Genomic DNA, 27161 nt, shown 5'->3' on the forward strand with positions numbered 1-27161 from the left:
CACAGCATCCAAGTTCCTGCCACTTGGCTTTCCTGGATGATATCTGACACCCTAACCCAGCCATCAGCTAAGAGCTTGCACAGACTGCCTGACCCAGGGCTCTAGGGACAGGACTGCAGGGTGGATTTCTAAATCCTCAAAATAAGTAAGCAAGGAAATCTTCACAAGAAACAAACAAACAAAAAAGACCTGAATGCACGGTGGAAATATTGTGCTGATTAATAGTGGAGTCTGTCAAGGACAAAGGAAAGAAAATCACTAGAGGTTTCTGTTTCTACTTTGAGTTGATTGATCAATCTGAATACACTGATTTCTGGCCCATCAATGCAGGCCACCTGCTTTAAAGCTTCTTTTATCTTATTCCCTCTTCCTTCTGAGAAGATATAAAACGAATAAGGGTTGGAAAGTTTCTTGTCCAAGTTCAATTCAGGAGGAAGCTCAGCCACAGAACAGGCAAGCGTGGCATTGCCTCAGAGAAAAAGAGCTTGTGGAGACAGGTCCCTGAGAGATCCAGCCCAAATTTTTCAAACAAGGAACCTCCTTCATGATACATCATACATCCTAAGACTTTCAAGTACAGGAAGAAAGGATCTGCTTCACCATTGACCACCTGATACAATGCACCCAGCAGGGCCCTTGTGAGTAAAGCGGTGAGATCTTTCTCTACGATATGACCCACAGGGACAAAGCAGGTTCTGTCGGCAGCCTGAAGTTTGTGACTTTTCTGGTTGCCCTAAGTCCAGTACTTCTACTCCTGGGGGCCAGAGTGCAGCTTCAAGACAACGGGTATGATGGAATACTTATTGCAATTAATCCTCAGGTACCTGAGAATCAGAACCTCATCACAAACATTAAGGTGAGTGGCAATTAACAAATCGATATCATGACCACATTAGATCAGAACTGTAGCCTTCTTTAAAGAACTAACAACCCTACCAGGTTTGTATTTGAGCCATAGAGAGGGCAAGATTATTTCTTCTCCTTCTCCTTCTCCTCCCCTTCCCCCTCCCCGCCTCCTCCTTCTTCTTCTTCACAACCAGAATGCCTTTATTTTATTTTTATGTGGTACTGAGGATCCCACCTAGTGCCTCACACATGCTAGGCAAGTGCTCTGCCACTGAGATACAGCCCCAATCTGAGAGGGCAACATTTCTTAAAGATAGCAGGCACACGCACGCACGCACGCGCACACACACACACACACACACAAATAATGATTAGGGCCAAGGCAGTGTGTTCTCCTACTTCTGTGTAGTCTCAGCTCACAGTGGTTTTTTTTGGTTACCGCAAAGTTTGTTTGCTTTTTCTACTTGACTGGTTTTGGGATAGCACCTTTAAAAAGTAACAACCCATTATGGCAAAAGAGACAGGATACTTGACTGATGAGTCAGCATGATCATTCTTATTAAAATCATCTTGTTGGGTACTATCCTGATGATGATAATTCTCAAATAGAAAGGGTGAGAGTGCGTACGGTGCAAGAGCAAAAAAATTCTCTCTTTTCACCTGAGTGTTGTAAAGCAATTGCCTATTTTCACTTGAATATGGCGAGGGAGGATCATTACTTAAAAGCCCTTTTTGGAATTGCTCGAGTGAAAATAATATCATCATAGGTGTGGTCTCAAACATGCCCACAGGTGTGGCATGAGAAGTTTTGTTCAGTAAAAGCTTAAAACCCTTTCAAAAAATTAGTAGAATCACAAGGACAAGTCCAGACCTGCACTCTGATCTCTTCAAGATAACCATTGAAATTTTTATTTTTTTTCTTTTGCTCCTATGCTTTCATGAACTCCTTCAGAAAGCCAAAATATAAAGGTGTTATGAGTGATAAAAATAAGTTTGTCTTTTGTTTTATTATAGGAAATGATAACTGAAGCTTCTTTTTACCTATTCAATGCTACAAAGAGAAGAGTATTTTTCAGAAATATACAGATTTTAATACCTGCCACATGGAACGCTAATAATTATAGCAAGGTAAAACAAGAATCATATGAAAAGGTAAGCATTCAGGATTTCACTAAATGAGCTTAACTCAATTTGAATGAAAAAAAGAAACAATACCAAAATAAACTGTGTTGTTGATGTTGTGCATTAATATTAATATTATTGGGCAGAGTTTTATTGACAAAATATATGAACTGTACCCCATAAATATTATGATCATTATGTGTCAATTAAAAATAAAAAATCTTTATTAAAAATATGAAAATAAAATAAGTGAGTATAAATCATGGAGTGGAAAAATAAGTAAAATGCCATTGCCCAAGTACGTTTTTAGAGCTTATTAAATAGCTTATAGGATCCTTGCTGAAATTTAAAAAAAGATATATATATATATATATATACACACACACACACATTTAATTGTAGATGGACACAATATCTTTATTTTATTCATTTATTTTTATGTGGAGCTGAGGGTCAAACCAGTGATTCACATGTGAGGGGCAAGTGCTCTACCGCTGAGCCACAACCCCAGCCCTTGCTGAAATTTTTGATTGAGGACCAATAGTCAGTTTTATCCTGAGGATGAGCAGTGAAGGGAGAAATTCCAAGGATGACTGTCTTTATTCACCATCTTGTCAGAGGCAGTAACACACAGGTACAGACAGGAACACAAGCCACCCACGCATATAAAAATATGACTGCCTTCTCATGCCATGGTGTATTAGCAGAATTTCACTTTAGCCCAAGGCCAAGATGCTGGTTTAGGGAAGTGAGGAAATATGAAGGCAGGACAGAAGTTTATGAATAAGGCAAAGAATGGCTACTGTTTTGGTTTTGATGTGAGACAAAATGCAAGAAGGTTTTTTTTTGGTCTGAGACAAAATGCAAGAAGGTTCAGAGGAGAATGACTGGGTTGTAAGAGTCTTAACCCAATCAGTGAATCCGTATTTGCCAAGTGGAGACTGCTCTTCATGTGAGCCACTTCCCTCTGCCACACTCTTCTGCCATGATGTTCTGCCTCACCTAGAGCCCCAAGGAATAGAGCGGGCCTTCTGTGGACTAAGGCCTCTGAAACCGTGAGCCCTCAAATAAACTTGTCCTCCTCTACGGTTGTTCTGGTTAGGTCTTTGAGTCACAGAAGTGAAAAAGCTTACTAAAACAGCTATCTGTTCTTTTCCAGCTAAAAATGAATTACCCTTGAAGATCTCTCATGAACTAGAGATCAGGGTGCTTTCCCACAGGGATGCCCAGCACATATTGGTGTGTACAGTATAAATAAAGGTTAAATCAGTTTGGTGAGTGACTATGAACAAGAGCCCATCACAGCTGCCAGGAGGGCCCAGAGCAGAGACACTGAGAAGAGCTTAACTCAGGGCATCAGTAATGGAGTAGGCTCGAGATTTGTTGCAGTCCAATCAGGATGGCAGAGACATATGGCACAGCTTCCCCTTTTCCTTATTTTTGTTATTTGGTATGAAATTTCTTAAGGTAATTTTAATTCTTAGCTCACATTTGAAGTTACTCTCAGAAACTGAATGGCATAGCAATGTAAATAGGTACCCTCGTGTCCTGAAGAAGTTAAAGAGGTTCTTACAAGCATTTGATTTCTGACCAGATGAAAGCATTTGATAATATTTCATGTGGGAACAGGGTAAGTAAGTAAGGGAACTGGGACAGACTGGGGAGAAAGTACCAAGAATTTACATGTAGTATTTATTTATCATGCAGCCTGAAATTGGTTGCTGTTATTACAGATTAGGAAACTAATTAGGAAGGTAAGCTGTCTGTCTCAAGTCAAACACCCAATAAATTAGAGCCACAATTTAAATGGGTGTTTGACTTCAAAACCTGTGCTGTTTGCATTAAGCTATGTAGTCTCTATGTGATTGATGGAGATTGCATTAAGCAATTTGGTCTTCAGTAGGACTGAGAAGTACTGGAGACACCCAGCATCAAAACCAGGTTGCCAAAGATAGAACCCCTGATCACCATGATGGGGAGAGAAACAAATAAGTAAAGCATATGTAACAATATGACTAAACAGAAAGACCAGCAAACAGAATAGAAATCGAATGCTATTCATATATCTTTTGGGTGCCATTTCCTTTAACTTCATCATGTCAATTAAGCAAGCACAGAGTGAATGATAATATGAACAGGACCTTGCTAGGCACTGTAAAGGACACAAAGACAAGCAAGGTAGCTCTTGTCTTTGTGAATCTACAGTATGGTGCAGGTAGGAATAAGGGGGCAAGAGAAAAGGTTAGGAAGAGTAGATAAGATCTGAATTACAATAGTCTATAAGGCCTAATGTAACCCCAAACAGCCTCTGAGTATCACCCATTCCATGCAAAGGAGTCTTTTTTTTTTGGTTTTGGTCAAAATTTCAGGCCTAAGAGTGAGGTGTTGTCCAAATGAGGACTATGCAATGGCACAACCTCGTTAGCAGTTTTGGTAGGTGTTGTTTTTCAAAGCTGTTGGCTTTTTAAAATATAAATGTTAATTATTGTAAAAGTGATTCATTACATCAGAAAAAAATGAACAAGGTGGAAAAATGGAAAATAAAAATGAAAATATCTTCTTCCTCTCCTCAGTGGCAAGTGCATACGTACATGCACATAAACACACACCCACGCATAGCATATGTAGTGATAATTATATATTTAGGGTCTTATTAGAACTATTATTGCAAAATAAACTTCTTTCTTCCCCTTTTTTAACTTGACAACATACTTAATTTCTAAGGGCAAGTTTGGGACAATATGTTATCTTTCTTTCTAAAACAAGAGAAACAAAGTGATATATAAATTGATGCTCTCTTGATGGTTATGTGAATAGGTATTTACTTTCAGACTTTGAATGCTGTGTTTTAGCAATTGTAATTGAAATGGTCAGGACTTAAGAAGAAATATAATTTCACTAGAATGACTGATTTCCTAATCAAATTGGTTATGGGAATGAAAGGACAAGGTGAAAAAGTACAGATCCTACTGCCTTTCCTAATAAAATAATCCACAAAAAGTTGTTTGTAAAAAGCTGTATCTCTTTACAGCACAGTTCTGAATGATATGTAAATGCTCTTAAAATCTCCTTAAATATTTTATTACATTTTATAGTGATATAATATCAGACTTTTTACAGTGTTGACTTTCAAGCATATTTTAATCCTCTAGATTAAATATCCCTACCATTCTCTAAATGGGAAGATCAAAAGGAGGTAATGAAGCTCCATGGAAATTTCCTAAGCTTTAAAATTAGAAGTTTTTGCAAGGGCCAAATGATTTAGTTGATATTTAATTGTGAATGCATTCTAAGTTCCATCTATAAAGCATTTCTTTTCTTCCTTTTTTATTTAATCTGCTCTTAAATCAGGGTATAATTACATACAGTAAAATGCACAAATCTAAGGTGTACAGTTAAGAGTGCTTTAACATACATTTATGCCAACAATATCACAGTCAAAATATAGAGTACCACAACACATTTCTTATAATTTAGGCAGATGTCATAGTGGCTGATTGGAATGGGGTACAAGGAGATGACCCATACACTCTGCAATACAGAGGATGTGGAAAAGAAGGAAGATACATTCATTTCACACCGAACTTCCTACTGAATGATGACTTAACAGCTGGCTATGGATCCCGAGGTAGGTGTGGCTAATCAGAAAATAACCACTGTACTTTAGTATTCACAAGATTTTGTGTTGGGTGCTCAAAAGGACTCAGAAAACCTGAAACCTATCAAGGACTTAGAGTTTGGGTGGGGCGATAGGTCACATGCCCATGCAAAGATGAGGAACTAAGAAAGCCAGGAAGAGTTAAGCACTAGGTTAGTGAAGTGCTCTCAGAATTTAATAAAGTTTGAGACCAAGGTAGTCCAAACAGGTCTCACAAAAGAGAAAGGCTTTAAAGTGTCATCTTTTGATTAATGAAGGAGAGGGAGAGAATAGCAGGAAGAGTGTGAATAAAGCTGTAGTTGTGAGGAACCTAGGCATGTTTGAGAGATGTATAGAAGGAGACCCCACGGATGGCACAGAGATTGGTATGGGAGAAAATACTGAAATGTACATGGAGCCAGGTGATGTGACAGCCCCAAATGTTCACATGAGCAACTCACCACTGAAGGTTCATAAGCACAGGAGCGACACAGTGTTTTCAGAAGATTAGTTGGGCTGTATGGATAACCTGACAAACTCAAATCAATGGGGGAGGACCTGGTTATCAAGAAAATAACTAGCAGATGTCCAGGTAAAAGGCCATAAGGCTTGAGGAAGAGTGAATGTGGTGAGAGGGGAAGGACAGGAGAGACAGTAACTAGAACACGAGGACTTCCTATGTGCCAGGTGCCCTGCTGTTTGCTTTTTAAATATTTTCTTATTTAATTCTAACAACTCCAAGTTATAAAAAAAATATTCCAGAATTTCAAAAGAGAAATAGAGGTCGGAACTGATACAGAGTGAAAAGCAAGAGGTATGTCCAGGAGGCAGTAAGGAACAAGGACAGCGCCAATTTCTTAGAAATAGAGGGACCAATTGAAAGGAGAAACCCGTAAGTGTGGATTTAGGCAAGATGATGGTGAGGAGTCCCAGCCAGTCCTGCTGGGAAGTTAGGCCTGTGGTCAAATGTGGATTGGAACTTGGGAGAGAAGTCAAGGTTACAGGCCACAGACTGGAGGACAGTGGGTGAGATTTGAGAAATTAGTGAGAACAGGTCAGTCAGTCAAGGGCTAAACTTCCAACCTTAACTTTTTGTTTGTAACTTACAGTAGTGCCTTTTAATGTTTTTTTTTTTGTTTGTTTTTACCCTATTCAAATTTAAATAGATTTTGTTATTCTCTGTATAGTTAGCAGGGAGTTAAATGACATATTCTAAAAAATATACTTTGTAAAACTTTATCAAAACTGTAAGGGTTTTACCCAGACCAGCCATGAGCAAACAGAACCAGGTGTCTTAAGTGTGGCCTGCCAAGCTTGGATCCTGTCCCGCCTTAAGGAGCAAGTCAGGTAGAGGGAAGGGCCCACCATAGAGACCAAGGCTCTGCACATCTAGATACAGAGATGCAACATAATACCTCTCAGAGGAGCGTGCCTTCTAGAGACAGACAAAGCACTGAAAACACAGTGTGTTACTGGCTTCCTATGAGTTATGCACAGTGTACAAAAGAAGAGATGAGATTAGAGAATCCAGCTTCAGCTCCCAGATAAAAATGCTGACCACAGTGACAAAGAAATGAACAGTCCTACATAGGTTTTTCTTAAAAAGGGAGACCTGACAGCTGAAGAAATCATGAAAATGAAAGCAGAAATAAAGGCTGTAAAAACAGATGAAGAACCAGCTCCAGCTGATGGTAGAATCAGGTATTGAAAACCAGTCAAGCATCCCTCAGATGAAAAAATATTCATGTTTAATAAAAATAAGTAAAAAGAAGACAAATGAAGACAGAGTAAATAAGCAGGACTCAATTTAAAAAAAACAACAACTCACAAAAGCAAATCAAAAACAACTCCTTTTTTTTTTTTGACAATGAAGAGGAAAATGAGTTAAATGTAAGCTTCTTTGAAAGCATATGAAGTATTTTTAACAGAATTTTTTCCTGTGTCTTTCAAAATGATATTTTTCCTGTCATACTACAAATTCATTATAGAAAATTTAGAAAATAGAGAAAAAATAATAAAATAAAATCTATGACTATCCATCAAGACTCCTCTGCCTGGAAATGCCAACTTTGTGAATATTAACATTTGACTACTTGCCATATGTGTACATATAAATTATATTTTTAAACAAGCAAAAAAATTTATAAATATTCTTTTCTTCCTCGGGCAACCACAAGATGCAGATTACCTCTGCACTGCTATGTATCTTTAGCACTCCCAAATTCCATGAGTAGGAACACACCTTCCCTAACTCTCAGCTGGGGCCATTTTCCTCCTTCCCTCTGTCTCCAGATCCAAAATTGCACAACATGCCACAATCTGAGCCAACTCAGCAAGTACTTTCTGAGTTCCCAGAACTTACAGTGATTCAAAAAATAAAAATGTGTGTTTTGGGAGTGGAGTTCACCTGGACAATTTCTGGGAGAAAGAAGTAAGTTCTGATCTGAAGGAAATGTGACTCAGAAAGGTAAAGTTATAAAGGATTTGATGCTGAAGATGGGGCTTCCATGAACTGAGTTGGAAATAAACACAAAAAATGGAAAATATGAATAAAATAAAAGAGAAAGGGACATTAAAGCTGCAAAGAGGATTGTGTTCTCTTGTTTTTTGTTCCCTACTTCCTCCCTGGCTCCTAGGTTTCAGTCATTGCTCTAGATAAGAGAATTACCTGCAAGGAAAAAAGCAGGCACTCTTGAATAGCACAGACTAGAGATTAGGAAGTTTGTTTGCTTGCCAGAATATACTTCTCCTCTTTCCCCAAACCCCAAATTTATAGGTCTCCATAAAGCTAAATAGAAACCTGTTAGATAGCTTCATTGAGAAAATGAGAGGATATGGGATTCACCATTAGCTTCTTGAAGATCTACAATAAGTAAATCACTGGTTTGCATTTACAGGACAAATATATTTCCATTCTGCCTTTTTTTATGATGGTTGGAGGTGGGGTAGGAAGAGATGGGAGGGGAGGGGAGGAGAGGACTTAGATAGAGGTATAGAATTGAGGGATATAACATATTCACTCATTAGTAAGGCCCATGGCTCAGATTTTTGGGAGCTCAAAGGTAAAAGTTCTGTCTTCCACAGGTAGAGTGTTTGTCCATGAATGGGCCCATCTCCGTTGGGGTGTGTTTGATGAATATAATAATGACAAACCTTTCTATATAAATGGACAAAATCAAATTAAAGTTACAAGGTTAGTACTTTTTCTCATGTTTAAAATTTATTATTTGACTCTAAAATTAATGAAATCTTCACTATGAAGAAATAATAAATGTTATTATTTCATTTTTATTTTATTCTGATTTTAACATTATGTGATATAAAAAATTAAAAATAAGAATAAAATTAAGTTTATACTGGCAACTAAAAATTAACAAGGAAGAGATCCTTCCATTTTTTGTTTTCAAATCTTTTTGCACTTTAATAAAAACAGGTAAATGTTTATGTGGTTCATATGTCAAAACAACATAAAAAGTTAAACTTTTAGCAGTCTCACTCCCAACACTATCTTCATTGTTTTTCCTCACATCCACTCTAAGTAACCATGTTGATTAGTTTCTTATTTCTTTTCAGTATTTCTTCAGGAAAATTCAAATAAATATGAGTCTATATTTTTTCCTCACCCCGTTTTAAATAATTTCATTGTGTGGATATACCATAATTTATTCAACCAGTTCCCTCCTGTTGGACACATAAATTATCTCTATTTTTGGTTATTCCCAATAACAATGCAGGTATTATCCATATGCCATTTCTCCTGCATGCAGGCTAATCTGTCTGTTGAATTCCTCTCAGAAATACTGGGTCTGAGGGTACCCTCAACTATGATGCTCACTGAATCCTCTCCTCCAAGTGGCAATGTTTTTCACTCCCATCAGCAAGACTTGAGGTTGTTTATTGAGGAAGGAATCCTTTGAAGTATCATCATTACATCCTCATTCTCTTCTTTCTCTGATGTCCAGTGGACCCAAACCCAAAGTAGCACTGCCACAGCTATTGCTCTTCATGCCCCTCTTTGAGTCTCCTAAAATTCCTCTAGGTTTCCTAGTAACTTTTGCTTTGACTCTAATTGGCTAAAACCTTTGATAATACAGAACACTTTCATCAAGACTCATGTTTTAAAATAAAGTGAAGTGCATTTCTAAATTGATGTGCTTTCTTAGTAGAGCAGTTTTAAAATGTTTATGTGTATCCGGCAAGCTCTAATCCTTGAAACAATTTATCATATAAGCTAGTCAAGAAGTAACATAAGTACTTCTACAAAAGAACCAATTCCCAGTTTTTTTTTTCATTTTCAGATGTTCATCTGACATCACAGGCATTTTTGTGTGTGAAAAAGGCCCTTGCCCCCAAGAAAACTGCATTATTAGTAAGCTTTTCAAAGAAGGATGTGTGTTTATCTACAACAGCACTCAAAATGCAACTGCATCAATAATGTTTATGCAAAGTTTATCTTCTGTAAGTATGTCCTTGAAATGACAAACTCCTATAAGCTTCCATCTCTTCCCAAGATAGTACTTAAAAACTGAGGCCTTGCAAAATGATCACCAAATAAAGATTTCTTTATAAATGTGATAATTTGCTTCCCAGGAAAGTAAGTTAACAAGGGGACCCTGGAGACCACAAAATAAATGCTTATATGGTGGTGCTCCTGTATGCTTTTTTTTTTTTTTGGTCCTAAGGATATTGAACCCAGGAGTGCTTTACCACTAAGCCACATCCATAGTCTTTTATTTTATGCCTTGAGACAAGGTCTTGCTAAGTTGCTTGGCAGTGGAATCAACCTTCGTGACCCGATGTACTATCCAACTTCACACAGATCTGAAAGTCAGTCTGGGGGTCATCTCTCCATGGGGCTGGGAACACTGTGGACACATAGCTTTGTGGAATTTTCTCTATATTTCTGTGGCTGACTAATGCCTCTTGTATTTAAACATTTCTTGCTTTCCTTTTAGTTAACTTTTTCCCCTCAGCTTGGTTCTAGTCAAGGTAAGGAGTCATTTGTAACTAAGATGATTTTTCATATTTCTTGTCTTATCCATTATGTTTTAAATTTATAGCTTTAATGTTGAAGCCAACATAATTTTAGGTATTTGCTCCCTATTCTTTGTGACTTTGTTGTATACTCTTTGTAATCCTTTGAAGGGCTTACTCAAAAATATCCGGTGAAAAATGTTCCACAATCTCCTAATCATAGTCATGAAATATAGGGAAAAGACCGAAATGAACAAAACAGATTCTGCTCCTGACACCCATCCTACTCAGCTTTCTCTTGTATAAATTAGAGATAGAACTACTAGGGTCTATAAAGTTCCTTTTAGCTCTAAGCTCCCATGGCTCTGTTAGCAGGAAGTATTTGTCTACTCATAGGAATATAACCACTGGGAATAGATGGTAAAATATTACTTTGCAATGCAAACCATACATTTAAGTGGGATTTTGACATTGGTTTATTACTAATAAATGAATTAAAACTATATTTCTTGGTAGAGTCCTTGACTAGCATGCACAAGGTCCAATCTCTAGCACCACCAAAAAAAAAATTCTAAAAGGGAGGTGTGTGTCAGGAAGTATATTTAAGGTTTTCCCCTTATCCTATTCTTACAGGATCAATATTTGCACAAGATCAATATATGCTGATTCACAAATAAAGGTGCAGTTGTCATTTAATATGATTCCAATGGATAGGCTGGTCAAGATAATATCTCCTAGGGTGTTTCCTTAACATAATATCATGCTAAAATAGGGAGGGAGATTGTTTTATTTTTCTAAGACTGAGCTATACATACTGTCTGCTCTCTGTTATCTAAGTGCAAATAAGCTTTAAGAGTACCCAGTACCACAAGGGTGCTAGTGTATCAAACAAAGGGTACCACAGTTGATTTGTAAGCTTGATGTCATTTTTTAAAGGAAGAAGTCTCTGACTGAGGTACTTCTGATTCCCTCTCCTTCAGCTTACCCTTTATTTCACCTGGAGTTGCTGGAAAATGAGAAGTGTGTTGGGTCTGGGAGGAGGTTTACTCTCTGATGGACTCTTCTTTTTCCAGGTAGTTGAATTCTGTAATGCAAGTACTCACAACCAAGAAGCTCCAAACCTACAGAACCAAATTTGCAGCCTCAGAAGTGCGTGGGATGTGATGGCAGACTCTGCTGACTTCAAAGGCAGCCTTCCCTGGAAGGGTTCTGAGCTTCCACCTCCTCCCACTTTCACTGTTACACAGGCCGGTGACAAGGTGGTCTGTTTAGTGCTGGATGTGTCCAGCAAGATGGCAGAGGTAACATTTTGAATTAAAATGTGGTAAAGCATCATTTTTTTTCTATTAGTCTTTAATCCTTTATATTTTCAGGGGTAAGGATCAGCATGGGGGAGTCTTAAGGTTTGGAACAGTCAAAGGCATTTTCTTGGGGATGAGAGGAATGAATTCAGAATGTGGGCCCCAGAAAGGAAGGATAAGACAAATATGATGCACAGATAGTTCCTAACCTGCATTTTTGCTACTAATTGTGACTTTTCCCACCAAGACCCTTTTCTAAAACTCTGACATGCAACAAATAGCATCTGTCTGGTCACATTCTACTCACTGGTGAACATCCCTGGTGGAAGTAGTTGACCAAACTTGCAGCAGGCACAAATACCTACTGTGTGTGTGTGTGTGTGTTTTCCATGCCAGTGTGTACAGAACTTCTAGTTCAGTCATCTGACAATCTAGTAGCTCCTTGAAACCCACTCTGGAAAACTCTCTCTCTCAGAGTGGTTCAAGGCATAGTTTCTGGAATTAGGCAGGTGTGTTTTAAGTCTTGGCTCTTCCACTTACTGTTTGTGTAATGAAGAATAAGATGACCTCTCTGAAGCAAAATTTTCTCATCTGTAAAACAGATAATAACACCTGCTTTCAGGAGAGTCAACTATTAAGTTTTTAGGAAACTTAAAATCCAGTTGTTACAAACAGCTATTATTAAAAATTGAACTATGGGGATAGGGGTGTAGCTCAGTGGTAGAGCACATGCTTAGCATGTGCTAACCTGAGTTCAGTCCCCAGCACCACACACACACACACACACACACACACACACACACACAGAGAGATTTAAACTATGTAAACTTATGATTAAATAAAATACATTGAAATAACTAAATGCTCAAAACTCATAATTTTCTAATTTTCTTCTACTATTTGTTATTTTTATCTATGGTCAGGATTGGCAAACTATTTCATGGGCCAAGTCTGACCCACCATGTATTTGTACATAGCTCACAAGTTAAGAGTAATTTTAGACTTAAATAGTTAAGAAAAAATCAAGAGAATAATGTTTTATGGCACCTAAAAGTTACATGAAATTCAAATATCAGTGTCCATAAGTTGAGTTTGGAACATAGCAATTCATTTGTTATATATTTCCTATGCCCCTTTATTGCTGCAATAGCAGATTGAAGTACTTGTAACAGAGAATTAATGGCCCACAAAGCCTAAATTATTTACTATCTGGCCCTTTACCAAAAAAAAAAAAAAAAAAAGAGTCTCTTGATCCCTTATCTTTCCATATGGGTTTGCTGCTTTGCTCCTAAACATCTTTTCTCCTTTCTGCATTCAGTGATATCACTTTGATAACCTGATATCAGCCAGGGTAGGAATATGTATTCCATAGAAATTGGTAACTGCTACAAGTCAGAGCTCATTTTTTTTAGCCAGAAAGCCAGTTATTAAATATTTACCAGCATGTCACCATCCATTTTAATAAGTTTTTGAGGGGGAACAAATGAGACAATAAATATAAAATTTTTGGCTCATAATCAATAACTGTTAGTGTCATTTTTATTATAGTACTTGTCAAGGAGAGAATTTCTCCTGTCTTTATTCCTAGGATCAACAGTCAGAGAATGTTTGCCTCTGAAGTATTAGGAAATCCACTTCAGCAATCAGCATCTGGATAATGTGGACATGCTGCCTGCCTTCAGTTGAACAGGGCATGATTTTCCCCAAATATGGTCTCTGTGTAATTTATATTGGCTCCCTGACCCTGTTGAGCAAGAATGAATGAAGAGGAAGGGAAAGATAATTGTATTTGAGAGAAGACCTAAAATAAGCAGAAAAGAAATGAGCCCAAAGTAACAAGCTCATTGAACATTCATTCATCAAGTACTCACACAGTGCTGGCCTGGGCGGTGGGCACAGAGATGTCAAGAATAGGGTATCTGCCTTAAAACATAATACAAAGAGATACATGACACACACATGTGAATAAACATGTGTGATAGGTCTCCACTGAGGTGTGAGTCACTGTGGAGTAGCGACCAGGTCTCATCTGGGGCTGTGGAAGGGGGTGCTAGAGAAGGGCTTCACTGACAAGGTGCACCTGGAGTTGAATCTTGCATGATGAGTGGCATCTGGCTAGGTTGGATGAGATGAGGGAAGAAAAGGGAGGGTATTCCTGGAAAGGAAAGTGTGCGTGCAGGGGCCAAGAGGTAACATTAGAAGGAAGGCATTGATGGGTCTGGTTATAACTAACATTGAACTGACATGACCTGTTCAAGGACATGGGGGTTGGGAAGAAGAATGGTAAGAGACAGTTCCAGGTTTCTGGCTTATTAGTTGGGAACAGAGGTCAAGATTAGGAATGAATTAACAGTATGTAGAGTTAGAGACATATATTGGGGCATTAAGATATGTGTGGGACTAAAATGTGTGAAAAGGGGTCTGGGTATTAGAGGAACTGTTTGGATTGAAGGAAAAGATCACCATCATCCCTGATGAAGTCGTCAATGAAGCTCAGCTTGCTGCTCCTTTCTCTTTCCTTCAAAACAAGTGACTGCTGTGAATCAATCAGTAGCATCACCTGTACAAACCTGGCCACTGATATCACTTTATACTGTCATAAGTATCTCAGTTGATCCTCACAGCAATTCTAATGTACTAATCAGAAAAGATACTATTAACCTCACAATATGGATGAAGTGTCCAGCCTAAGAGGGCCACCATAAAAGAGGGTAGCAACATAGAGGTAGACATCGGGTCCCTTGATTGTTACTCCTCTCCACCACAGGGTCTCTTTGCAATGTTGCCTCTTACCTGCACTGAATTTTAAAAGAAGTGGTTACAAATCTAGACTCAATTTGTTCTGAGATGTAGAGAAATAGTGAAGATATGTGTTCTTATTATAAAGAGCTAGCTTGTTCCAAACCATCCCTCCTTCCCCGAAAACGTGCATTTTGAACCTGCAATTAATAGAACAATATTCTAGTAGTATGTCACTCTTTAAAACTCAAAAAACTATAATGCAACATCTTTAAAGAATTAGTCGAGACATTTGCTAATTGAATTACTTGGTTCATACTTTTGTCTACAAATCAGACATTGTCATCTGTTTTTTTTTTTTTTTTTCCTTTTTGGGATGTAGGCTGACAGACTCCTCCGACTACAACAAGCAGCTGAATTTTACTTGATGCAGATTGTTGAAATTCATTCTTTTGTGGGCATTGTGAGTTTCGATGGTAAAGGAGAGATCCGAGCCCAGCTACATCAAATTAACAGTGATGATGACCGAAAGCTGCTGGTTTCGTATCTGCCTACCACTGTGTCAGCTGAAGCAGAAACCAGTATCTGCTCAGGGCTTAAAAAAGGATTTGAGGTACAGTAGAGTATCCTAAGCTCCATCACCATTATTATTCTTTCCTTCATTTTGTTTCTGAGGTTCTTTCTAATTAGGGGTAATCTATTACCATGTGGTTACTACAGCCTCAGCTATGGGAGAGCAATGATGGATTATCCGTAAAATCCCAGGACAATGTCTTGTTCATCTTGAAAAGTACTCAGCATGTAATGGTTGCTTGGTAAATGCTTATTGAAGGAAAGAACAAAGAAATGAATACCATGGCCAAGAATGAGAGACAATATCTGAGCACCTTTAAAACTGTTCCTATTTATTCTGAGTCTGTCCCAGCTGTAGCCAGAGTTACCCTTGGTTTTTCTAGTCAAAATGAGTAGGTTTCTGACATTCAGGAATGTCAGAGTCTTTCTAAAAGAGTATCTGAGCTGCAGCCATGTGTCAAGCATCTGGTAGCAAGCAAAACCTCAGGCTGCCTATAGCCAAGTTATGTCTCCACTTAGACTGTCCACTGATGTCTCATGATTAAAAAATACTTAGAGGCTGAGGGTAGAGCACATGCTTTGTATGTATGAAGTTCTGGATTTAATCCCCAGTGCCAAAACCACCACCACCAATTGATGCCTTGGTTTCATCCCCAAGAGACTGATTTCATTGTTCTGGGGGGGTGATCTGATCATTAAAAATTTTTAAATCTCTTTATGTAATTCTCATATGTAGCCATGGTTGAGAAACACTGCTCTAAGTGCTTGCTGGGTCTCAGAGGCAAGGTTCTCATTCAGTGACAAAGCCCATATCCTCTATGGTGGACACTGTTCTTAGCTATGGACACATCGTGGTGCTGGAACAGGAAAAGTGCCTGCCCACAAGCAACTTGGCAGTGGCACATGGGGTGACGAGTGCTGTGCCTGGGTGAGGTGAGGACTGAGTGGGGATGGCACAGAGTGTGAAGATTCATGGAAGACCTCCAAAAGGCATGTGTCCCACTGTTAAGGAATTTGAACTGAGAGTGAATTCTCCTGCTAAATAAGACAGTTTGAACTTTATTTCCTTTGAAATGACTGATATTCTATGTTCAGGTGGTTGAAAAACTGAATGGCAAAACCTATGGCTCTGTGATGATATTAGTGACTAGTGGAGGTGACGAGCACATTGGCAACTGCTTGCTCACAGTGCTCAGCAGTGGGTCAACCGTCCACTCCATTGTCCTGGGCTCCTCTGCGGTGGGAAACCTGGAGGAATTATCCCAAGTGACTGGTAATACATTTCTAAAAACTTATCTGTTAGAGTGTGTCTTTTAAACTCGAATTTTCAAAACATAATCATGAAACTCACATTATTTGGCTTAATTGAAAAAATAGAAAATGTTTTCTTAAAAGTACACAACAAACCATTGATAAAATTTTGTTGATTTTGTTTTTATATTTTCTTTAGAATGTCCAAATTAAAGGTGTCCAATAAAAATATATTTGCATAATTTCTTTGTTAAACCAGCCTAAGGATGTATAATCATGGAGCTAAAAAACATGTTCAAGACTAACTACACTAACATCCATAATAGGGATGTGTACAGTATTGTGAGTTACATATCCTTTTAATTCTGATGAAGCACTGATAAACTTATCTCATATTCCTTATATTTGATAAAAAATGAGTATTCTGATTTTACTATTGAAAATTAGGACTTATTGAATTATTTTTGAAAGTGATGTTTTCAGAACATAAATATAAATATATAGCAATATAGATAGCAATTAACCTAAGTTATCTAGTAATTGCCATGATCCCAAACTATTCAATAAGTTCTGACATCAAGGGAAGAATCCTAGATCTGGACAATAGAGATGTTAACAGAGCAGATAAAACTAACCCCTACAGCCACTTACTGTGAAGCTAGCTATACAAGATATCATACAGTATATCAAGCTCAGCTCCAGCCCCCCTGAAACTGATACTCCAATAAAAAGAAAGTTTGTTGGGAAAGGCCTACCTTTTTTGTTGTTGTTGTTTTATTTTATCCTATATAATTAATTTCCCAATTTCTATTTCAGGAGGTTTAAAGTTTTACGTTCCGGATAAATCAAACTCTAATAGCATGATTGATGCTTTCAGTAGAATTTCCTCTGGAACTGGAGACCTTTTTCAACAGAGTATTCAGGTCAGCATTTCTTTATGTGGGGGATGGAAAGGGAAACAGATGAATTGTACCAACTGTTCTATTCACTTCATTGGAGTATGTAACCATCTGTGTGTAGAAGGCTTTTACGGAGCTTCTTGGTGTTGCAAGAGCCAGGTGATGCCTGTACTTCTCTAGGAGCCATTTTCTGTAATTACTACTTCTGTTTTTCAAGGTCTGTGAGAAAGCTTACTTCTTTGTGACTCAAAATGCAAGTGGGGGTGGGAGAGTGGGTTGGTGTAAGGCCCAAAAGAAATATAGGAAACTGTATTTAGTTTCAGTTCCCTGATAACTTTCCACCGACCAGATGATATTTTACTTTTGCTTCTTTACTAATTAAGCCATTTTTAAAAGGATTAATATTTTCTAATTATTTTAAATATCCTGGACATAACTGAATAGTGTTTTGAACAGAATTTCATCTTCAGTTTCCTTCCAGATGGTGAGTGAATCTGCTAAGTTAATAACTTGATGTAAACAATGAACTCAGTACATTGTTAGGAAATATTTAACATGAAGGTGATATGTACACAGAAAAGGCAATAACCACCTTATTAGAAGTAAAAAAAAATGCCCAAGACATATTGTAATCAAATTCTCTAAGGTTAAAGATAAAGAGATGATTCATAAAATAGCAAGTGAAGAGAAACAAATAACACATAAGGTGCCCCAATTTGTCTGACAATAGACTTAGCAGAAACCTAATAGGTCAAAGAGTGGCATGAGATGTCACAATATTGAAGATAAAAACTTTAAACCCAAAGTCCTCTACCCAGCTTTAGAAATGAAGTTACAAAATAAAGATATTCCCAAGCAATAGCTGAAAGAGTATATGTCCACCAGACCTGTCATAGGAAATGCTAAATAGAGTTCTTCAAACTGGAAGATAGAGATGTTCGTGAGTAAGAGGAAAACATCAGAAGGTTGACTATACAGATGTATTTAGAATCCTCTAATATTGTAAACATGGAACACAAACCATTCCTATCTGTAGTATGAGGGCTAAAATATAAAATAACTTATAATAGGCACATTAATAAAATAAGAGATAGGCAATAGAGAAAGATGTAAAATTGAATATCAAAAATCCAAATTGTGGAAAGGAATGGAGTGAAAGTGCAGAGTTTCATTAGTCTGTTTTTTCTTACTTTTATGTTTATTTTCTTATCTTTATAACTGTGTTATTTTCTCTCATTTTAAAATAGCTTATTATTAAAAAATGTATTTCGTAAGCTTCATGGTAATTATAAAGCAAAAATCTGTAACAGACAAACCAAAGGTAATAAGCAAGGAATCAGAACACACTAGTAAACCACTTAACCTCAAAGGAAGACTATAAGGGAGGAAAAAAAAGAAAAGTAGTAAAAGTAGAAAACAAGTTACAAAATGTGGTAGTAAGACTTTACCTATTAATAATTACATTAAAAGGATTAAATTCTCCAATTAAAAGGCATAGAGTGATTAAATAGATTTTTTAAAAAAGACACAGCTATATGTTGCTCACAGAAAACTTATTTCACCTCTAAGGAAACACATAGACAGAATGAACAGACAGAATAAGATATCCCATGCAAACTGAATGCAAAAGAAAGTGAGACTATCTATACTCACATCACATCAAAGAGATCTTTAAATCAAAAGCAGTAAAAAATAGATAAGGAATATCATAAAAGGATCAACTCAGCAAGAGTAAGTAACAATCCTTACTGTGTTCACACCTAATATCAGAGCACCCAAATAAAAGCAAATATTAAAAGACCCCAAATGAGAGACAGATCCCAATACAAGACTAGTAGCGAATTTAAGACCATATGATCAATCCAGACAGAAGATCAACAAGGAAATAGCAGAGTTAAACTTCACCCTAGATCAAACAGGCCTAATAGACATCTGAAGGGCTTTCCACAGAACAATTGCAGAAGGCACATTCTTCGCAACAGCATATGCCACATTCAGGATATGATGGGCCACAGAACAAGTCTCAACAAATTTTTAAAAAAGTTTAATCACATTGAGTATATTTTCTAATTATAGTGCAATAAAATAGAAGTCAATATAAAGAAAAGCTTTGGAAATTATTCATATAGAAGGAAATTAAACAACTTACTCTGGGACAACCAATCGATCAAGTAAAAAAAAATCAAGAAATTTAAAAATTTCTTGAAACAAATGAAAATGGAAATATAATATACCAAAACCTATGTGATACAGCAAAAGCAATGCTAAGAAGGAAGCTTAAAGCAATAAATTTATATCAAGAAGCAGAAAGTTCTCAAATCAACCACCAATTAATGTATCTCAAGAAACTAGGAAAACAAGAACAAATCAAAACTCAAATTAGTAGAAGGAAAGAAATAATGTAATAAAGACCAGAGACAGGAAGGAGAGAAGGCCAGAAAGAGAAAAGAAATAAATAATAAAGATCATAGCAGAAATAAATGCAATGGAGACTAAAAAAAAATACAAAAGATTAAGGAAATAAAGAGCTGTTCTTCAAAAAGGAAAAGCAAAAGAGAAATAGCCTTAGCTAGACTAATAAAAATTGAGGGAAGACTTAAATAAATAAAATCAAAAATAAAAAGGGAGACATGGCAGCTGACACCAAACAAATACACAGATTCATCAGAGATTATTGTGAACAACTATCAACAGATCTGATAACCTAAGAGAAATGGACACTTTTCTAGACACATACCAAGATTAAATCACGATAGTAAATGACATAAGCCAGGCACAGAAAGATAAGTAGCACATGATCTCACTCATAGGTGGAATATAAAAAAGCTGATCTCATAGAAGATGAGGGTGGAATGGTGGTTACCAGAGGCCATAGAGAGTAGGGGAGAGGGAGACATGGGAAGAGGTTGATTGTTGGGTAGTAAATTTTCGTTAGGAGTAAGAGGTTCTGGTGTGCTAGTGCATAGCAGGGTAACTATAGACATTGACAGTGTATGGTATATTTCAAAGGACTAGAAGAAAGGATTTTGAGTGTTTTCACCCTAAAGAAATGATAAATTCAGAGATAAAATGTTTTACCTGAGTTAAAAATTACAGTGTATACTTATATCAACATATCACATGGTGCTCCATAAATAAGTGCAATTTTTATGTTTTTATCAGTTAAAATACATTTAAATTTAAAAAGATAAAGTAAAAATGTGAGTTATAAATGACATATATGTTATAGATAGATTAGACTATAATCGATTCTCTTGCCAATTCCCCATAATCTTTATACCCTGTTATTTCCTCTTTAACATGGTATAAAACCAACTGTCAAAAAACCATGAAAACCAAATTTAATATAAAATAGTCTTCATATGGTCTCAAATTAGTCTTAGCATTCCCAGCATTGGCTGCTGCTCCCTATTGTTTGCATATCATTAGTTCTCCTAGGGCAGAAGCCACCTCCAAAGTCCCTTCAGCAGCCCAGGGCCCAGTAGAGAGTACAGCATAGCCATTGGCAGCCCACAAACACTTGTTAAATTGATCCATGATACCTTTGCTGCCATTCGCTAATATGATTTTTCCAGGTTTGAGCTATTTTACAGTATTCTAATGTTTTTAATAAATGTAATTTAAAAATTATTTACAGACTTGTTTCTATTGCGAATACCCAGTGATTAGATGCAGAGGCTCTGGTGGTGCCAACCCACATGAGTTTTATCCTATTCCACGTTTTTGCTGTTGTGACATTGGGCAAATTACTTCTCATCTGTAAAAATGTGAACAGCATTGTCTCAGAAGGTTTCCATAAAGAACAGATGATACAATATACATGAAGTATTTAGCACAGTGCCAGGCACATATATGTACAGTACATGTTATACACATGTGAAAAACATGCACAGAAGCACACACTCATGTGCAGACAGTTTATTACAAGTGACAACATTTATAACAACATTTAGCCAATTGACTTTCAATTGAATCACATTATTTAATGCAGCATGTAAACCTAAATTTATTTCTTATTAAAATCTATAAAAGTACCTGGATATGTTATCTAAAAATTAAAACAATTTAAGTACATTCACAAACAAAAATTTTTAAAAGTTTGTTATTCTAATTGCTGATTTGAGGCCAATGTTCATTCTGATGAGAGATGATATGAGAACAACTAAATCATTCTTGATAAAGAATAATGATGGTTGGTTCCACGGTTTAGCTATTGTGAATTGTGCTGCTATAAACATTGATATGGCTGTGTCCCTGTAGTATGCTGTTTTTAAGTCCTTTGGATATAGGAGGAGGAGAGGAATAGCTAGATGCCCTTGAATAGATGAATGGATAAAAAAATGTAGTGTATATATATAATGGAATATTATTCAGCAATAAAAGAGAATAAAATCATGGCATTTGCAGGTAAATGGATGCAGTTAGAGAAAATAATGCTAAGTGAAGTTAGCCAATCCCAAAAATCCAAATGTCAAATGTTTTCCTTGATAAAAGGAGGCTGATTTATAGTGGGATAGGAAGTGGGAGCATGGGAGGAATAGACAAACTCTAGATAGGGCAGAGGAGTTGGAGGGAAAGGGAGGGGAATAGGGTTATTAATGATGGTGGAATGTGATGATCATTATTATCCAAAGTACATATATGAAGACACAAACTGGTGTGAATATACTTTGTATACAACCAGAGATATGAAAAATTGTGCTCTATATGTGTAATAAGAATTGTAATGCATTCTTCTGTCATATATATAAAAAAGAATAATGAAAGGATACTTGCATTAACAACAACAAAATATTTTAGCACCACTTATATAATATTTTGTTTTGGAAAAGCATTTTTATATGAAAATTTTATATGTCAAAATTAAATGTTTTTATTCTTGCAAATTTGTTTTTGTTTGTCAAAAAAGTCAAGAAAAAGGAGAAATTCTCATTTATACACTAGAAACTTTCATATATATATTCTTTTTAACAGCTTGAAAGCATGGGTGAAAATGTTAGCCCTTATCATCAATTGAAAAACACTGTGACTGTGGATAACAGGGTGGGCAATGACACTATCTTCCTAGTCATGTGGCAGACCAGTGGTCCCCCTGAGATTGTATTACTTGATCCTACTGGAAGAAAATACTACATGAATAATTTTATCATCAATGAGGCTTTTCGGACAGCCAGCCTTTTGATCCCGGGAACTGCCAAGGTAGGTGTTAAGGTATTATTTATAACAATACTCATTTATAACAACATTTAGCCAATTGAATCACATTATTAAATTTAGTGTGTAAATGAGATTTTATTTTGATATATCAAAACTTTAAATTTTATGAAAAATTTTTGTAGATGTTAAAAACTTAAGAGGAGCAACTAAAATATATTTAGAACTTCACATGAAAACTTCTAACTCGAACAGTGGAAATTAGTATTTCTACTAGTAGTACAAATAATTTTTTTCTAGTTTACATCCTTCTTTATGTAATCCATATGGACATACTTTTCTATATGCTTAGGAAAAATTCTCTACTTAAAACTTATAACATGAACAATGCAATACACATGCTTTTGAGTACCTGCTTGGTCTTGTAGGTGATTTACAATAAGATGCCATGAAAGGAGTAAGTAACAAGGCACTATCAGAGCATACAGAAGGGTGGGAAGGAGAAATGGTTTCTGGAAGTGAGGACTTTAAAATGGAAATATGGGGAATAAAGGGGCCACAAGGTAGGTGCAGTACTACGAACAGCAATGTTATTTTTCTCTGAGCCTCTCTATGTGCTGTACCTACCTTGTGTTCAATATAGATGAACTACAATAGCACATTGCCTGGGAATGTAGGTAAAGGAGGAAGTAGGGAATGAAGAGCCACATCAGCAAGAGCTTTGCAGAATAAAGGGGCTTAAATCCTGGTGGTGAAGGGGAACCACTGAAAGTTTTAAGCAGGGCAGTGGTTTGATTAGATCAGCTCTTGTACTGCCTGAACTCAGTGCCTTATCACACACTATCCCTGCCTCCATCGCTGTTGGCAATCTCTTAACTGGCCTTGACTCTAACTGGCATCCCTCCAATTCTTCACCTCCTTCAGAATGATCCTTCTGAAACGCAAATCTGATCAACCTTTCTTGACCTTCCTCTCAATTACTTTATGCTCTGATCCTATGGAACTTTTCTGCAGCTCATTGTATTCTTTTCACATCTGTGCACAAGGGCAAACACTATTCCTTTTTCTTGCTCCATTTGCCCAACCCCTTAGTCTGGATTAGGTGCCCTGTATCAAAACACCATAGAAATATTTTTGATGTGGAGATTCCTGACATTCATCTGTTACTAATGTTATGATTCCAAAACAAGAATAGATAGGTCATCTTAATGCTCAAATGAGGCTTCACTAGAAAATGGCAAAGCACATGAATTCCAACAAAGAAGACTGTGCAGGTGATGGCATCTAAACTCCCCACCCTTAAGATCTTAGATGTATGCTTTAAAATTGTTAATTTTTCCCCCTCACATTTTATGAAACAAAAACCCTTTGTTTGCAGCCTGGGCACTGGATATACACCCTGAACAATACACACCATTCTCCTCAGGCCCTGAAAGTGACAGTGGCCTCCCGTGCCTCCAGCTCCACTGTGCCCCCAGCCACTGTGGAAGCCTTTGTGGAAAGAGATAGCGCCTATTTTCCTCATCCCGTGATAATTTATGCAAATGTAAAAAGAGGGTTTTACCCCATTCTTAATGCCACGGTTACAGCGATGGTTGAGCCAGAGATTGGAGATCCTGTCCTGCTGAAACTTTCCGACGACGGAGCAGGTAATGAGGAATGTCGTGGTGCTCTACATGTTCATGAGACTTGCCACGTATGGTGAAGTTGCATTGACATAAGCCTACTTAAATTTCTTTAATTCAATTATTTTTATTTTTCCATCTCAAATTCTCATAGAATCACTGATACACTAAATAGCTGCAGGCTAATTTGAGAAAATAGTCTCTATGAGGCTCTTCAGAGTGACTGTATCTTGACTGTAAAAAGATGGGAGGAAGCCACTGAACTCCTTGGTCTTGGCTTCCACATGGCCAGTGACATCGGACACTCTTGCTTCATAAGGTCACTCATGAACAAAATCGTGCATCCTTACGATGTGCCCGTATTTCTCTCAGAGTGAACAGTTTTACTGGTTCACTGAAATAATTAGACAGGACAGCTAAAAAATAGCAAATGAAAACTCAAGAAGGGATATGCAGTGACAGTTAAGCCATATTTTCCCTTTGGACCCAGTTGTGAGAAAAAATTGGAAACTGAATTGTGACTCATGAGATGGCCCTAGACTATTCTTTGGCCAGGCGGCTGAGTTGACAAGAGGACACAGCACATCTTTGACAATGCCTTTGATGTGTGTGACTTGGTCCCAAAGAAGACCAGGCCAGCAGGTTAGTGGAATCAAAATAGAGATTTCCCCACCACTGGCAATACTAAGTAAAATAAGAAATGCTAATTCAAAGCTCTTATTCTGCATAAATGGAATTCAGAGCCCCATGTTATACAGTATGGATAGCAGAGCATCTGACCAGGCAGACAGCAGCACTTGGACTCTTTCTGACTGAATTTTTAAAACTATTTTGTTGTTCCTCATTTCTTGTTTCCCATTCTGTTCTTTTCCTAAACTAAATTCTCAGGATGATAATAGACCCTGAAGTCTATATTGGTAGTCCCAAATATTTAATGTGCTAATAAAATCACATACCTCTGCTCTGTTATTTTAAGTTGATGTTTTTCAAGATTCTTTGTTTTGGCAGCCCTTTTGTAGTGCAGCTAGCTTACCACAGCAATCATGTATGACATTTATGAACAAAGTTCATTCAGAGGACTGTACTTCAGTTTCATCTCAGGGGGATACTAAGAAGTTTTCTTGTTTGCCTGTTGGAATGGAGACAAATGAACATCTCATGTTCTGATTGCTTATGCAGGGCCCGAGCTTTCATTTTGTAGTGTACAGTCCAAATATGCACTGTACAGAATGTTTCTCCCTTGCTCCAGTCTGTGAACTGGCCTGGAGAATAGATCCTGTTCTCTTAGGGAAAATCACCTGATTCAATTCAATAGGCTTTTATATTTATTCCCTGAATCATTTCATTTGTTTGAAAAATGCTACTTAGACATTAAAGTGTAAATTTAGTCTGCATCCCAACACTCAACACACATGTGCATAGTTGTCTAATACTTTCTGTAATGGAAGAAGTATTTATCTGCAAAGTAAAATTAATGAAAAACAATAAAATTGTACTTACAAAATGATTTATAATTTAACAGTGTACTTTCTCATGCATACTCTCAGGTAACTATCACAGCAACCCTGTATGATAGGTTATCCCATTTTATAGAAATAAAAGTGAGATATTAAGCTTCAAAGCTACTAAGTGGCAGATCCACATCTTAAAGCCAACTTTCTAAACTCTCAAGCCAATGGTCTTTCCCCATTTCTTTCTGCCTCAGAGCTGGCAGTGCTGACTGCGTGATGGAGATATTTTTCTTTGAATTTCTCAACAATGTTAAACCATCTTATTAGTCATTAAATCACTAAATACTATACTCTTATTTATTTCTAATAGAAAAAAATTGTTAATAAATACTATACTCTTATTTATTTCCAATAGAAAAAAATTTGCTAAATCTACCTTGATAATAAGATGTTTAGCATTTATTTTACTTAAATATGCTTTGCTTTTCTCATGTTAAGGAGCCTACTTCTGCAGTAGGGAAGAGGAAGATTCTACTTTATCAATGGTATAGTGCTGGGACTCAGGGCTGGGAGTATGGTGTGAGAACTGAATTGACAACTGGGTAGGAGAAGCTGCTTGTCCAAAGAGGCCACCTGCACTTGAATGGTGAATGTGACTTGTACTTGGCCTAAGATGGTGGTCTACCTGCTATTCTGGGGTCTAGGTCTTCCTGCCATTCATAGACTTGGCTCTGAATTGAACTGCTCTCTGAGGATCAGTGCAAAAGGAAGGGAGTCTAGCACTGGCAAAGCTATCAGCACGTCCCCTGAATCATGGCACTGTGGACAGAACCAAAGCTGCCAAACTCCAGGTTATCAGTCCTCTTAGAATCTAGAATAATTCCATGTACTCTCTAATGAGGAAATTAAACAATTTCATATAATTTTATCAACAACCAAAGTTCTTCTGTTTTTGTTTTTGTTTTCTTCCCCCCAACAGAGATTCTTTTTTTTCTAAGATTTATTTCTTTTTTTTTAAATTTTTATTGTTGGTTGTTCAAAACATTACATAGTTCTTGACATATCATGTTTCACACTTTGATTCAAGTGGGATATGAACTCCCATTTTTACCCCGTATACAGATTGCAGAATCACATCGGTTACACATCCACTGATTTACATACTGCCATACTAGACATTCTTAATCAAACAGCTTCAGGTCATTCACAAACTCTTGAAAATTGTATGAAAATGTGTATATGTGAATACATATTTATTTCTTAGAGGCAGAATATATATTATTTCAAAAGAGTTTATGACCATAAATAAGCTTAAAAATACGCTTGGTTTCTAGGGAAAACTAGTATCATTTTCAATGATAGGAATGAAAGCTTTAAAGATGATTTTTAAGTGTTTTATTAAAACTGTAGTAGGTAAAACTCACTCACCTTTAGAAAATAATTTTTTCAGAGGCTAAGGAATAACAGGAAGAAATTATTGGACCATTAGTCTTTAGTTACCTCATAAAATAAAAAATAGCAATAATCATGATAACAGACACTAAAATGAAAAGAATAAGAGGAGAAATGTTATTTTAGTAGCATTAAAT

At 36.8% G+C, this 27161-nt stretch overlaps 1 protein-coding gene and 1 pseudogene across 1 annotated transcript in view; both read left to right on the forward strand.

Moving 5' to 3' along the window:
* The first annotated feature begins 670 nt into the window (after positions 1-670).
* The window catches only part of Clca2 (chloride channel accessory 2), a 33817-nt gene continuing 7326 nt past the window's right edge, over positions 671-27161 (forward strand). The window contains exons 1-11 of the mRNA XM_026406174.2: positions 671-856; positions 1861-1998; positions 5446-5596; positions 8690-8798; positions 9904-10063; positions 11653-11880; positions 15002-15232; positions 16288-16465; positions 17260-17366; positions 22317-22541; positions 23875-24145. Coding sequence (XP_026261959.2) covers positions 671-856; positions 1861-1998; positions 5446-5596; positions 8690-8798; positions 9904-10063; positions 11653-11880; positions 15002-15232; positions 16288-16465; positions 17260-17366; positions 22317-22541; positions 23875-24145 — 1984 coding nt within the window. The remainder of the gene's footprint in view (positions 857-1860; positions 1999-5445; positions 5597-8689; positions 8799-9903; positions 10064-11652; positions 11881-15001; positions 15233-16287; positions 16466-17259; positions 17367-22316; positions 22542-23874; positions 24146-27161) is intronic.
* On the forward strand, positions 6877-7519 carry LOC113194861 (uncharacterized protein KIAA1143 homolog; annotated as a pseudogene).

The sequence above is a fragment of the Urocitellus parryii genome, chromosome 11 (genome assembly GCF_045843805.1).
Source record: "Urocitellus parryii isolate mUroPar1 chromosome 11, mUroPar1.hap1, whole genome shotgun sequence".
Classification (NCBI taxonomy): domain Eukaryota; kingdom Metazoa; phylum Chordata; class Mammalia; order Rodentia; family Sciuridae; genus Urocitellus; species Urocitellus parryii.